This window comes from Schistocerca nitens, chromosome 2 (assembly GCF_023898315.1).
Source record: "Schistocerca nitens isolate TAMUIC-IGC-003100 chromosome 2, iqSchNite1.1, whole genome shotgun sequence".
NCBI lineage: Eukaryota > Metazoa > Arthropoda > Insecta > Orthoptera > Acrididae > Schistocerca > Schistocerca nitens.
Genome location: NC_064615.1, coordinates 729,532,328 through 729,548,528, shown reverse-complemented (window position 1 = coordinate 729,548,528; position 16,201 = coordinate 729,532,328). Strand labels below are relative to the sequence as shown.

Below are 16,201 nucleotides of genomic sequence, written 5' to 3'. Positions count from 1 at the left end.
ATGGAAGGTATCGCAAATCACTTGTCCACCCAAAAGAAAACACTTTAATTCTTAGTTTAACACAGCAGCTGTTTCATTAAATAAAAAATTAATGAAGTCCAAAATTAATGAAGTCCTGAAGAAAGAAGTAAGAAGGCTACGAGTCAAAGTGTAAGGTAATGAGAATAATTCATTAGAAACAAAGACTGGCACAAGTTAGCTACCAGTGATCAAAAGCATGAAAATTATTAAGAGCATATCTTCATTGCAGAGGGAAGAGTAAATATACGTACAACAGTCTCACATAAACTCTTCTTTCTCATGAATAGGTGAATACTTCAACTGGTATAATCTGTATCACTTCAGGCAGAGGGGTTGCCTTCATAGTCTCGGATGTTATTGAATTTAGCATATGTTAAAATTTGGGAGTAAGTAAGAAACAAATATTTTTTTGTTTTCTCTAAAAAATTTGTGCCCCGAGATACAGGCCTCCAAAGATGACACAGCGAACACCATTTTGAAGTTGTGAATTGAATGCTGTATCTCTGTAACAGTTCTAGATATTTTGTTAGAGTTTTTTTTTATTTGAAAGATAATTGCTTTATCATTATAATGGTAACCTCCATTTGGACATATATTTCAAAGTTCTTTTACTGTCACCTTTTTTTTTTTTTTTTTTTTTATCATTTACAGAAATTTTCTTTTCAAGAATGCCAATCCAGAAAAGTTAGATTATTATCTGTTAATTAGTACCATGTAGTACTATATTCTCTGTAAAGGAGAGCTACCACTTTTACGTTTATTTTAATTTTAAAAAATAATTTTTTTTAACTTTCAATGGTAACGTATGTTTTCAGTGAAGTTGTTTCTTACTCATTTCTGTGTTATAATGTTTATTTCTATTGTCTTTGTTGCTGTTATTTCTTATCACTTTCTTTGTTACAGTTATTTCTTTTCACTTTCATTGTTGCAGATATTTCTTACACTTTGTTGTAGTTTCTTGTCAGTTTCTTTGTCATGGTTGTTCATTGCAGGTTTTAATTTGTTTACTGAAGAGGCTTCTAAGAAATCTGAGAACACCGAGTGAGTTCTGTGTTCTTGTGAGGAATTTACCAGTTGACACAGTTGTAGTGTGTTTTGTGAAAAGGACTGTTTGGAATGTCTTCTGACTGGGGCCACAGGAGAGTGAAGTGTGCTGACTATTTGCATGTCCACAAAAAGAGTGATATATAAGACAAACAAACAAAAACAGACTTTGTTCAGGTTGGGAATGACTGTTCTCATTTGAAGATGCTGTTTCAAAGTGAAAATGTTTCCAGTGATGACTTTTTGTGTTCTTTATGTTTTGACAGAATAACAACGATAGTACCTGAACAAGGTGAAGCCTTCCATGGTGCAGATGATTACCAGATTTTGCGTCAATAGAGGAAGAATTAAATACCTTGAATCAGTCAACTACAGAGGTAGGTGTTAGTCCTGTTAAGAAACTGCAGTCAGTGAAGTCCAGTCATAATCTCTATGCATCAAGAAAGTGCAGAGAAATTACTAAAGCTATGGATGAATACACTACAGCAAAACTGACCACACTTTCAGAGTAGAAATTACATTTTCAGAGGAAAATGAACCAAAGCATTCTCACACCTCTTGCCAGGAATTTATCACAAATATTAACTCAGCTGTTGAATACTGTGCAGTGAAAAGGTGCAAGATTTAACTATTATTCCAGAGAAATTTTCAAAGAAAACAATTTTGAACCATGCTCCATCACTATCAAAGTACATAGTAGACAAATCAAGAAATGTGAGGTCTGTTAAAGGAGTCTTTGGAAGACCAGATCCCTATTATGGCCATCCTGTAGAAGCAGCTCAAGTTCAAATATCACAGTCATTTCATCTGGAAGATAAATGGGACTGTTCTCATCAGAGTGTCAACAAAAAAGACACTATAACTGTAACTGTTGAAGGTCAAAAAGTTGTGAAAGTGAAGTGGTACATGATTTGCAGCATTAAAGAAACTTTTGCAAATTGTAAGAGCAACTACGGTATACAACTTCACATATTGGAAGATCAAAATTTTATGTACTACGACCTAAGTGGATAGTTCCACACCCACCTAGAGATGTCTCTTTATGTGTCTACTGCATGAATTTTGAACTTTGCATGGTAACTTTGAAGAACATACTGTAGCATGCAACATATGAAACCTCCACTGGTCATGTGAAGTCATTAGTAGTCTGTGACAAAGTGAGAGACTTGTTTGTTTCAAAAATATGGTGACTGCCCTGGAAAGGGAGGACTGTCTTTGTAGACATTTGGCCTGGAAGATGTAGCAGATAACTCTGCAGAAATTACATACACGACATGGGAGGAAAATAAACTGATTATGAAAACTGTGACCTTTGACAGTTTCATTGATGAACTTGGTAAATGGTCAGTGAAAGCACTAACACCAACAAATGAATAAATTGCAACAACAACACATTGCACAAGTGACAGGGTGTGTACAGACCGAAGAACTATGTTTAGTGCTTCACTGTGATTTTCTGAGAACTGGTCGGTAATTGTCCCACAAGAAGTACAAGGGCATCATTGGAGTAATGACTAGGTTTCAAATTTTACAAGAGTGACATATTTTCAAAACTAGATCACAAGTGTTGCAGTTATAAGTGATGACGCGGGACATGACTCAGCACATGCTTTGCTAGCAATGTGCAAAATTCTTCAACTGCAAACAGGGGCAGAGAAGATCATCATTATTTCTGATGGTGCTCCTACTCATTTTACAAATTGCTACCAGATGTTTGAATTGAGTAAGTCACTAGTGCCAACTGACTGGGTATACAGTGCTACTGGTTACAGGAAGGATCCTTGTGATGGTGTAGGAGGCCTGCTGAAGCACCGTGCTACAAAACATAATCTTTCCAGACCAAATACAGCTACAATTCAAAATGCTGGGGATTTTATGAGAGTCATGAAACTTACACATCCACAGCCCTCATTCTTTTGTCCAAAGAGAAAATAGAAGAATTCAGTGAGCAGAAAAGAGAAGAATGGTTCAAACAGCTACTCCTCCGAGGGAATTGAGAAGACACATTTTTGGACTCAAAGTGATGGGTGAACTCATATTACATGCACTTTAAAGAGCAGGAAAGAAGAAATTTTGTTCGTTTGGCCAACACTTCAGAAACAGCAGGATAATATTCAGATTCACAACTTGAGAAGGGGGATGTTCGTGGCATGCGTGTATGACTGACTGGTGGATTGCAGAGATTATAGACACCAGTTAAGAGTTAAATGAAATTGCAGTGAACTTTATGCTACCACAGGGACCAGGTGCTGGATATAGGTTTCCAGCTGAAGGACAGCAACAAAGCGATCACTGCTCACATCCTGTTCACAATGTTTTGAAGACTGTAAGTGCTCCAGTTCCTGTTGGTCAACAGGAAGGCATCACTCTATATCAAAGGAAGATACTGAAGCAGTGGAACACGTTTTTACTTCACTGAATGGCTAATTTCAGTACAAAACAGAGTGCACAGAAGTTGTGTAAATTGAAACCTTTAAGTCTTTGGACCTTTCACATACTTTTGGAACCATTTAAAATGCTTGAAAAATGGGTCTCTTACTCACCTTTCAAAACTAAAATGATTTTAAATAGGCTAGGTTTTGATTTTTACGTGCCTGTTGTGTGATAATGTGGTAATAAAACAGATTTTATATATGGCAAAAATTTCAATTGTTTATAAAACTTGTTAAACCTAAAAGTGAAAGCTCTCCTTTTCAGGGAATGTAGAACTATATGGTATTAATCAACAGAAAAAAATCAAAATTTTATGGATTGGCATTTTTTTAAAAAAAATTTTCCATAAATTATAAAAAAGTTCAGAGTGCTATAGTAAAAGAACTTTGACAGATAAGTCCAAATGGAGGATTTCTCTGTAATCATAAAGCAATTACCTTTTAAATAAAAAAACCCAGAAAATATCTAGAACTGTTCTAAAGGTACAGTATTTTAAATTTTTTTCCAAAATTCACATCTTCAAAATGGTATGTACAGCGCCATCTTTGGAGGGCTGGATCCCGGAGCAGAATTTTTTTGGAGAAAACAAAAAAAGTACATGTTCCTTACTTGGTCCTTCATTTTAACATATGCTAGATTAAAATATCATCCAAGCCTATGAAGGTAAGATTGTTTCCTAGCCTGTCTGAACTGATATGGACTATGCCAACACAAGATGTCACTTAAGGCATTAGTAACAACAAGAATACTGTAAGTACACGTGTAGTTGCACAACTAAGTGTACCACCAACTGGACACACAGTGACCACATTGCAACAAAATTCTTTTATTATATTTCTGAGCCTCAGATTGCACAAACTGTTCCATTACTGGTTTCACCTTGGTACCGGGTCATCATTGGGTGAGCTGTTTAAAAAGAAAGAAAAATCAGGATAGTAAATTACTAGGATGCGATTTGTGTGACCCCAGACAATAAAAGAATTTAGCCAGAGCAAATAATGATACATAGAGAATCATTTTCTGTGTTTAAAACTCACAAGTTTTAATGTAACAGAAGATACAGAAAAGTTAATGCTAAAGGAATGAGTTGACTTAATGCAATAAAATTTTCTGCTCTATAACACCCTGTGATGTGTTTTACATAAATTATTTTAAAAAATCAATATTATGGAACAGAGTTTTAGAACATCCTTCATTTTCACTTTGAATATCCTAAAGTCTGTTAAACATAAAAATACCTAAATGTTTTGGAAATAGTGAGAAAAACCAAACCATCAGAGTGTTAAATGGCTGCTTTCTCAGGACTGTTTGACATTATAACACAATATCATCATTATCAGGTCATTACATTTTGTCCAAGTAACTGTAAAGTTCTCAGCATATCCTTTTAACCATACAACTAACATTACTGAAATTAATGTCACACAGATAGTCAACATTAAATATATGGACAATACCATTATTCTTGTGGGAAGAAGCTAAGTAACCTTACTGTTCTTGTAGTAGAAAGCTAAGTAACTTTACCATCAATAGAAAGTAATAAAACATGAGTGAAGGTAAGTGAAAAGTTGGTATCATCAAAATGTATAGTTTAACAAATGTGTTGAATCTTCATTGACTGAAGTTTACTTCTTCAGTAGCTACAGAGAAAACCAGGAAGTCATATCCTATGTAAAGAAGCACAATATTTAGAAAGCGAAACTACATTTCTTTTCAACTGAAAGCAAAGAAGCTACAATCATTTTTAAGGAAATGCGAACAAAAATAGGAAAGCCAATTATGGTGGAGAATCTATTGCACACCTTTGTAACCTATGTTAGTAGTAAGATCAGTGCAACATTAATATTAATTTTTAGTGTAAAACTTCTTATTACATAGTCCATCATTAACTTCTTAAGACTATAAACTTGATTTTGCAGATACTTACCATGTTATCTTTGGTTTTGGTACACCATTGACTCTGACTCTATATTCAACTTCTTCGTAGTCTTTAACTGAACGATCTTCAAGATTTTTAACAAGGGATGGAGGCTCCGCTGCAGGAGAAACAAGACAAATGCAATCATGAAGAAATTGTAAAAAATGAAGAAGTCATGGAATGCACTATCAATGGTGCTTTATATTGATGGTGATAGGTTTGTGTAATGTAATTCAGTTTTTTCATGTTCAAAGTTACTTTAGCTGTATTTTAACCTACTCTAATGTTTTTGGAAATCCTCCAAAATGGTAGAAAACCAAACCATGATAGAACCATGGCTCCAATTTGCAATGTAATGCATGATACTAATATTTTTATATCTTTCTGTACAATTTATTAAGACAGTTGACACACTTATCTGTCATTTGCTAGTGAATACCATCCTCCGACCGATAGTGCAACGTTATAGGCAGTACATTGGCGAGGCATTCATCTCCATGGATGACAATTCGTGCTCAGATCGTGCACATCTTGCGAATGACTTTCTTCAGGATCACAACATCACTCAACTAGAGTGGTGAGCATGTCATCCAGACATGAACTCTATCGTACATGCCTGGGATAGATTGAAAAGGGCTGTTTATGGATGATGTGACCCACCAACCACTCTGAGGAATCTACGCTGAATCGCCATTGAGGAGTGGGACAATCTGGACCAACAGTGCCTTGATGAACTTGTGGATAGTATGCCATGATGAATACAGGCATGCATCAATGCAAGAGGATGTGCTACTGGGTATTAGAGGTAACGGAGTTTACAGCAATCTGGACCACCACCTCTGAAGGTCTCGCTGAACGGTGGAACAATGTGCAATGTGTGTTTTTCATGAGCAAGAAAAAGGGTGAAAATGATGTTTATGTTGATCTCTACTCCAATTTTCTGTACAGGTTCCAGAACTCTCAGAAGCAAGGTGATGCATAACTTTTTTTGATGTGTGAAGTATGGGAGAGTGTTAACTCTCAATGGTTAAATGCCTAAAGAGATAGCCATGCCTGCAGATCACATGGAGGTCACATTGCATGGATGAAAACATATGACGCAGGCCACTGGCAGTGGGATTACGCAGTAGCCCAGAGCAGCAAAAGTAAAATGGCCAGTCATAAGCCACAACAGGGCCACATGCCGGCAAACAGAATAGCAAGGGGCCGGTCAGAAGCAACTGAATTGTTGGTTCATGAGGAGGCATATAATTATTCAAAAGAGAATTAACTAGTAAGTTAATCGATTATTTAACTAATATTGTTCACAATGTTTGCCACAGAGCAGTAGCAGCACTTGTGTGATAAACTGTAAATTAATTTAGCCTCTGTTTTTTGTTCACATACTTCTGTAAAGAAGTGTAATGTATGTGTGTATTTTACTGTGTAGAATAGAGGTTAGAAAATTAATTGTAGTTTTTGTTGTTGCATAAGTCTTCTGAATATCCTTGTGTAGGGCAGCTTCCTAGTGTCAATTTTCCGTGTAGAGAAATTTATTTCTGTTTAATATCTTGCAGTCTCAGAGTACAGTGAGAAATCTTCAAACCAACTTTTAGTGTTACTTTATTCTCCTTTGATATATTTTCAAACTCAGTAGTGCCATTTGAGACCTTATATCTATTTTATACACAGTATGATATGGCTACTAGGGACTGCTTGTTGTGAGCAGACACAAGGAGAGTTGGCTGCTGTCCGTAAACAGCTGGAAGATGTGTTGGCTACTGTTGACAAGCTTCTAGCTAATGCTAAAAGTTGTGGTGACGTCAGGGCGCGAGTGCAAGACCTGTGATAACACTGGTGCCACTGGAATCCTCTGGTGATCCGGACATCGCTGCAGCTTCCGATATGCAACATCTGACCGGTCCGTCCTCACTCCAGAGTGGGTGGCAGACAGTGGTGGGTTCACACGTCACTGGGCAGAAGGGAAAAGAGGCAGCAGGCTGTGTGGCTGGTTCCCTACATCTTAGCAACGGGTAGGAGGTGCTTCCCATTGTTGTTGATAACTATGAGCCAGCATGGGATGCCTCTCCTGTTGGGCCAGCAGTCAATTTTCCTGCCCAGTCTGGAAAAAAATAAGTACAGAGGGTGGGTGTGATAGTCATTGGGAGCTCCAATGTTAGGTGGGTGATGGTGCCCCTCAGGGAGACAGCAGGCAAGTCAGGAAACAATTCCAGGGTGCATTCAGTATGTTTGCTGGGAGGTCTCATCCATGATGTGGAGGAGGCCCTGCCAGTGGCTATCGAGTGCACTGGGTTCAACCGGCTGCATGTAGTGGCACATGTTGACATGAATGATGCCTGCTGCTTGGGTTCTGAGACAATCTTTGTCTCCTTCCAGTGGCTGGCTGATTTGGTGAAGGCAACTAGCAACTCACGCAGGGTGCAGGCTAAGCTGTCTATTTGTAGCATCGTACCCAGGGTTGATCATGGTCCTCTGGTTTGGAGCATAGTCAAAGATCTAAACCAGAGGCTCAGACAGCTCTGTGAGAGTATCGCATGCAAATTTCTCTACCTCCACTATCGGGTGCAGAATTGTAGGTTTCCATTTAATAGGTCAGGCATGCACTACATGCAGGATGCGGCTACTAGGGTAACGGAGCACTTGTGGTGTGCAGATGGGTCTTTCTTAGGTTAGAGGACCTCTCCCTTGGGAGCAAAGATGATTTGCCTGATCAATCAGCCACAGTGACCTCAGAGGATCTTGGTCCTCACAGATCAGAGACAGAACAGATTGATATGATTTAAGTAAACTGCAGGAGCATCCAAGGAAAGGTCCCAGATTATTATCACTTACTGCAGGTTATAATGCATAGATAGCATTGGGAACAGAAAGCTGGTTGAAGCCAGACGTCAATGACAACGAAATCTTAAGTTCAAACTGGAATGTCTGTCGTATGGATAGGTTAGTCACCGATAGTGGTGGCATGTTAATTGCAGTAAAAAATTCGATAAAATCTAGTGAGGTCATCACGGATTCTGAATGTGAATTAATCTGGGTGAATTTGAGTATCAAAGAATGGTCAAAAATGGTGATCTCATGCTTTTATAGACCACCTGGGTCAGGATCTGTAGTTGTAGAGCACTTCAGACAGAACTTGCAGAATATCATTAGTAATTTTCCTGACCATGCCGTTGTAATAGGGGGTGACATCAACTTGCCAGGTATGTATTGGGTGTGTTATGCCATAAAAACTGTGGCATTGTTCTGGATGTCTCGTCCAAAAATTACCTTGAGCAGATAGAGAACCAACTTGTGAGGGTAAAGTCTTAGACCTCTTGGCAACAAACAGACCTGAACTTATCGACTCAGTTAATGTAGAAGAAGGTATCAGTGATCATGAGACTGTGGCATCATTTATGATGATGGGTACTACAAGTAATGTTAAGAAAGGTTGGGAGATATATTTGCTCAGCAAGGGTGACAGGATACAAATTTCAGAATATCTCAGCAGTCAGCATCAAACATTTAGTGATAAGATGAAGATGAGGAGAACAAATGGAAAAAAATTCAAAGGCATTGTTCAATATGCCCTACACAATTATGTTCCGAGTAAATATTTAAGGGGTGGGAAAGATCCACCATGATTTAATAGTTGTGTTAGAAAAGCACTAAGCAAACAAAGAGCACTTGATATCAGATTCAAGAGAAGTAAAAACCTAGCTGACAAACTAAAGATGAATGAAGCCAAAATGAGCATAAGGAGAGCAATGAGAGAAGTTTCAATGATTTTGAAAGTAAGATGTTGTCAACCAACCTGAGTAAAAACCCTACGAGATTTTGGTGTATGTAAAATGAATAACTGGGTCAAAATCAACTATTCATTCTCTCAGTGACTACACTGGCATGGAAATGGGAGATAACAGAGAGAAGGCCGAAATACTGAATTTAGTCTTCTGAAGTCGTTTCACTGCAGAAGATCGTAACACTATCCCTCCTTTCAATTGTTGTGCAAATGTCGAAATGGCAGATATTGACATAACCGATCATGGAATTGAAAAGCAGCTACAATTGCTTAGTAGTGGAAAGGCTTCAGGACCAAATGAGATACCTATAAGATTATGCTACAGAACTTGCTGCCATTCTAGCAACGAAAGGTACCTAACAACTGGAAAAAAAGTGCAGGTCATTCCCGTTTTTAAGAAAGGCCATAAGACATATCCACACAATTGTAGACCTATATTGTTGACATCAATCTGTTGTAGAATTATGGAACATGCTTTATGCTCAAGAATTATGATGTTCTTGGAAAATGAACATCTCAACTATAAAAATCAACATGGATTCCGCAAACAGAGATCCTGTGAAACTTAGCTCACTCTGTTCCTCCATGAGATACACAGCTCAATGGACAATGATATACAGGTTAATGCCATGTTCCATGATTTCAGTAAGGCATTTGACACTGTTCCACATTGCCATTTAACAAAAAAAAATATGAGTTTATGGAGTATCAGAGCATACCTGCAATTGAATTCAAAACTTTCTTGCAGGCAGGACACAACACGTTTCTCTTAACAGAACTAAATCGACAGATGTAAAGGTAATATTTGGAGTACCACAGTGAAGTGTGATAGGAACGTTGCTGTTTACAATATATATAAAAGATCTAGGAGAAAGCATGAGATGCTCTCTAAGACTATTCACAGATGATGCAGTTGTCTGTACCAAAGTAGCAATGCCAGAAGACAGTAAGAATTTGCAGAACAGCTTGCAGGGAATTGATGAATAGGACAGACTCTGGCAGCTGTCGCTGAAGGTAAATAAATGTAACATATTGTGCATACATAGGAAAAGAAATCCACTACTTTACAGCTACACTATTGATGACAAACAGCAGGAGACAGTTGTTGCTGTAAAATATCTAGGTGTAATTATCCAGAGCGACCTTAAGTGGAATGACCATATAAAACAGATAGTGGGACAAGCAGACACCAGACTCAGATTCATCAGAAGAATCTTAAGGAAATGTAGCTCATCCACAAAAGAAGTGGCTTATAAGGTGCTTGTTTGCCTGATTCTTGCATACTGTTCTTCTATCTGGGATCCCTATCAGGTAGGACTGATGGAGGAGATAGAGAAAATCCCCAATGAAGAGCAGTGCATTTCATCACTGGATTGTTCAGCTGGTGAGAGAGCATTACAGAGATGCTAAACAACTGGCAGACATTACAAGAGAGGCTTTGTGCATCATGTAGAGATTTACTATTGAAATTTCGGGACAGCACTCTTCAGGAGGAGTCAGACAACATATTACTTCCCCCCACATACGTCTTGTGTATTAACCATGAGGAGAAAATTTGAGAAATTAGAGCCAATACAGAGGTTTACTGACAATAATTCTTCCCACACACTATTTGTGAGTGGAACAGGATTGGAGGGATAAGACAGTGGTACCGAAAGTACCCTCTGCCACACACCATTAGGTGGCTTGTGGAGTATGATGTAGGAGTTGATGTTTGTCAGGTAATTTGCAATGTGACAGATTATGCTACATAAATGGAAAAATTGCTGGTCTCTTGGCTGATAATACTTTACCATAAATGTCTGACTAGCTAAAATAAATATGGATAGACCGAGGGGAACTCACAGAGTCTCCAACTGAGTTGTAGAGAATTTCAGATGATACTCTATAAAATAAATGTCTATGACAGGACATAAATGGCTATGAAAATTAAACTCCATGAACGCATCAGATATATCTAATTGTCTTACTTTTTTCTGCAATTCTGAAGACTGATAAGCAACTAAATCTGAATTTTTCCAACTGAAATTGCTTGTTGCTTTCATTATTATGTATAAATTGTGTAACCACCTTGAACACCTTGCGTACTTCACTACTGCTCCCAACACCTTGTCTCATGGCTCATATCCCTGCAACAGACATAGATGCAAGATATGTCCCCTACATCCTCCCGGCACCACCTTCTTCAGACCAGTCACATGCATCTGCTATCCCATAAAAGGCAGAGCTACCTATGAAAGCAGGCATGTGATCTACAAACAAAGCTGCAACCATTGTGCTGCAATCTGATATGTGCATATCAATTGGACCCTTCTGTCAGCTGTGTAGTTGTATTGATGTGTCTTAAGTCAGAGTCATACTTGTTCTGAGCATAGAAAAAGCCCTCTGTCCATGCGCTTGAACAGTGAGCTGTGAGCTGTCAACAGGAGAGGTTCCTTGTGACACAGTTTGATGGAATCGCATGAGGTGGACGTGACCGCACTTTGGCAGTCAGTATTTGGCAGCTGTTTTGATGTACTGGAGAGCAGTGGAAGGGGACAATGACATGTCTATGTTTGACTGTGAGCACACCACGAGTGCTTGAGTTATTACTGGGTTCTACTTTGATCCATCGCATTAACTGCATGTCGAAAATTTTGTTTGCTCATGCTTTGAGAAGTGTGATGGGTGTTGTCTTTCATACTCCAGTGTGGATTAACATTCCTTTCTGTTATCTCTTGCAGAACTGGGAACTTAACATGTAATCAACAAAATGTCCTGAATGTGATACTTGCTTAACATTATCAGCTGATGGCTTGTGCTTACCAACGGCTGGTTTCTATGCTGACAGCAAAATGCACCATAAACTGACTGCAATGGAATGGATAATATAATTTTGATTCCCTAGTGCTGAAAAGGTGACCATCGGCTCAAGGTATAGTAAATGATCATGTTTTCTTGGTCTATTAACCTGTAGTTCAAACTGGCCAGTGCCAGAGTTTGAATAACCACATTGTGCCATAGATCTGGGCTACTTTGGGTAAAATTTCAAGAAGGGCTAGAGCCTGAAGTTTAACTCATTTACAGTCTGCATCTAAAACTATGTGTTGTAGTTTGTCCTGGTTCAGTATGGGTCATGTATCTTGTAATTTTAAAAGGGTTGGATCCCAAGTCATTTTGGAAAAACTTGCTAAATTTGAGATTTAAATTTTAGGTTGTTAATTTCCAAGGACTAGTGTTAATGTTCATGTAATTTTGGTGTACAAATTTTATTTGCCATAATCCACCTATCAGCAATGTTAACTGTTTTTTTCCTTTCTTTTTTTGTTGAGTAAAACAAGTTATGATTTGGAATCACGATATAAGTAATCCTGTTGGATACCCTAAGTTCCAATGTATGTTCATTAAATGAAGTTAATAAATTTTATAAATCTATCATCAAGTGGCTTTACACTCAAGGATTACTGTATCCAAGCCATCCCACCTAAAGCTAATGATCGTTAGTTGCAAAGTAATTCCGTCTACCTTCACCAGTCTCAACCCACCCCTCCTTCTTTCCTACCAATCATAGGAGTTAGTGTGGTTTTTGTTGAATGGCTGCATACCTTGGTACTGGCATTCAAAATCTGATTTTAACTAAATATTTATGCTAGTGAAGTACTTGTATATTTTATGTATTATATACTGGTGTGCTTTCAGTGTTCTCAACCATGATAACCAGGCCAGTTTTCAGTCTTAAGTATTTACGCAAGGACATCTTACAGTATGAGCTACACATACACAGAGAGGTGGAGGAGGGCAACAGCATGGTTGAATTGTGTCATTGGTTACATGGCACGTTAGATAAATCTGTCACTGTCATGACTCAAACTGTGGGAGAGGTGAATACCACTTCCACTGCAGGTACTGTCCTGCTTGGTGTAGAGACAGAGGGTGTTGAATTATTAGAAGGTACTTAGCCATCTCAGGCTCAGTTACTGCATCTGCACACGATGATGGACCATGTTGCCAGGAAGAAGTCATTTCTGTGCAAAGGCAATTAGCAGCCTTGAAGTGGCAGGAAGGAAGTGAAGGTGATGGAGAGGTAATACCTACGGAGCAAATAGTCACAAGCAGAGTAGATAATTTGTCAAGTCAGTCTAATATCCAAACCCTCTGCTGGCTGTAATTCTAGGTATTAGAGTTCTGTCAGTTAAAGACACTGTACATATTAAAGAAATGTTGTGGCTCACCATTAGATTGTGAGAACAAGCCCATGTGTTGGAAGTATCATATGAGCTGAAAGGCAATTAAGAAGGTTAATTATTGAAGTAATAGAGGGAGAAAGGGCCTATTTTTTGTCGAAGAGAATGTATTTTAAGTGAATGTTTGGGTCAACTGAGGCAGAGATATTTGGTTGAGGAAGGCTTTTATAGGGTGCAGAATGAACATGAAGTATTAGCCGATTTATGTTGAGCAAGTAAGGATAGCTATGTTAGCTTTATGCATGGATATTTCTGAAAAGGAGGCGGGGGGGGGGGGGGGGCAGTGGTTATCATGCTTGAAGGAATGCGTCTGCAAGACTGATCATGGGTCATGTTTATGGATAAGCCAAAGTCAAATGCTGATCTTTACCATTTGACAGTCAGTGTAGAAAACATTTTGCAATGAAATGAATTAAGACACAGGGTTTGCTTGTGCACAAAGCTTAATCAAAGCATGGTGACTAACCAGGCTGATCATGGTGGGAAGTGAGGCACGTGCTTTTGGTGTGGGAGTGAGCACTATTTTGTCACGGATTGTAAGGGACCATATGCAAATGGTACAGATAGCAGATGCCGAGGCCACTCGCAGGAACAAAGGGCTCACTTGTCACCTCACAGCTGCTGAAAGGTATGTGCAGTTAACACAGGTCCACTGCAATTCATATGCGCCGCCATAGGAACAGAAATGTGTGTGGATTGGTTGATTCCAGCAGTAGTGTGTCATTGCTTGACTATGACTGGTATCATAAGCATAAGGGTATTGCCAGCCCACTGCCACTGCAAAATGTTAAAGAGGAGTGTCATTCTGTCACAGGTGATATGTTGGAGGCCAAAGGTCAGTCCAGGGCAAATTAAGGGTTGGAGAATACATTTGGCCATGGAAATTTTGGGTCGGTAAGAACCTCATGGTGTAATTGTTGCTGGGGTGTGATTTTTTGGTTCACAGTCACTGTGTTTTACATTACTCTAAAGGAGAACTGTGTTTTAAGTTTTCTCCTTGGGTCAAGGTAATATTCTGTTGCCACCTGGTTTTTCCCAGTGTTGGTCATGCTGAGAATTGTGATGGAGATTTGATGTTAAGCAGTTGTCAGTGGATAAGGCTAAGCCAATAATGAATTTGTTGCAACAATTTCCTGAGGTTCTAACTGAAAAGTGTGTAATGGACATCTCAGGGAGGTTTTGACTCAGCTAATCAAAGCAGGTCTCACTGTCAAGCATAGCAAGGTAACATTAACCAGGCAGGAAACATCCTTTTTAGGGCACTTAGTGTCTGAGCATGGATAAAAATCGACCAATCAAGGACTAGTGGTTTACCTAACTTTCCTGTATCTTGTGAGAAAAAGGCTGTGGCTCATTTTGCCGGTACGGCAATTTTTTTTTTAGAAATTTATTTTTAGAAAATTTGTGCTGGATTAGCCTTGTCCCTTAACCAGCTGAGATATAAAGGAGTGAAGTTCAAGTGGGGTGAGAGCCAACATGCAACTTTTGACTCAATTAAAGAGACTTTTTGTAAGGCACCAGTGCTGGGAATTCACGATTTTAAGTCTCCATTTGTTGTCCAGACTGATGCGTCAAACTTGGGCACAAGAACAACATAGGGAATGTAGATCTTTGGCCTATATTTATAGGGCAATAGAAAGTCCTGAATTGAGGTAGTCTGTGTGTGAAATGGAGGCATTGGCTGTGCTATTTTTATTAGAAATGTTCAAATGCTATCTGTAACATCAACAGCATTTGTTAGAAACTGATAATCAGTCCCTTAGCTGGGTACTGAGGCCTTGTATAACTGGTAGAACAGTGTATTGGGTGGCATGTATATCAGCCTTAAAATAGATTGGGGGTACACAGAACCAGGTGGCACATGAGTTAAACCGTATGTCCGAGCAAGGAGCTGAACAACCATCTCATGTCAATCTGGAGGCACTGGGAGCTATTGAGGATGAGGAAGTTCTCCCTAGTTACGTGGCAGTGGCTGTCTTAGGCAAAATACCGGCATTATTTTCAGTCATTAAATAAGATCAGGAAAAGGATGATGATCTCTGGGACATCCTGAAGGAGTTGAAAGAAGAGCGACAGGTAAAGGTATATTTTATCAAATTAGGGGTACTGTGCTATCGAACCAGGTATGACGAAAGATTAAAATCTGTTTGCCTCACAGTATGGTGCTGGCAGATTTAAATATTTCCATCAATCACTATGCAGAGATCATCTGGGGGTACATAAGACCCATGTGAAAATCGAAAAACAAATTGACATGGAAGGGAATGGTTATGGAAATCAGGCAATGGTGGGCGAATGCCAGAAGTGTAAGTGGTGTAAGCCCAACACAACCATGAAAAAGGAACTGTTGCATTCCATCGGGGAGTTCGGCCATTAAATAAGCTGTTCATTGATTTTATTGGCCTCCAACTGTGCATTAGAGAAGGCAACTGATTTTATCTGGTGGGGGTGGTGGACACTTTCATGCATTTTAATTGGTTGATTATGAGTAAAGGAATCACTGCTGAAATAAGCAAATGGTTGTACTCATCAATATTTATGAGTTTTGGTCCCTCTCAGGAAATGAAATGTGATAATCGGTCCAGGATTTACTTCCCGAGAAATTCTGCAGATTTTGTTTTAATCAGGGCATAAAACATGTGACCACTTCACCATACCATACAAAGCCATCATTTGCTGAATGCATGTCATTATCTGAAGTTGACTCTCATTAAATATCACTCCAGGGATCAGAGGAGGTGGGATCAATCCCTCAGCTGAATGTCTTTAGCATTTAATATG

General features: G+C 38.8%; 1 protein-coding gene across 4 annotated transcripts in view; it reads right to left on the bottom strand.

Annotated features, from left to right (window-relative positions):
* LOC126236930 (obscurin) overlaps positions 1-16,201 on the bottom strand; it is a 681,004-nt gene that overhangs the window by 229,105 nt on the left and 435,698 nt on the right. For all 4 annotated transcript variants that reach the window (XM_049946608.1, XM_049946610.1, XM_049946611.1 and 1 more), the window contains one exon: positions 5,426-5,534. In XM_049946608.1, the coding sequence (XP_049802565.1) occupies positions 5,426-5,534 (109 nt within the window). The remainder of the gene's footprint in view (positions 1-5,425; positions 5,535-16,201) is intronic.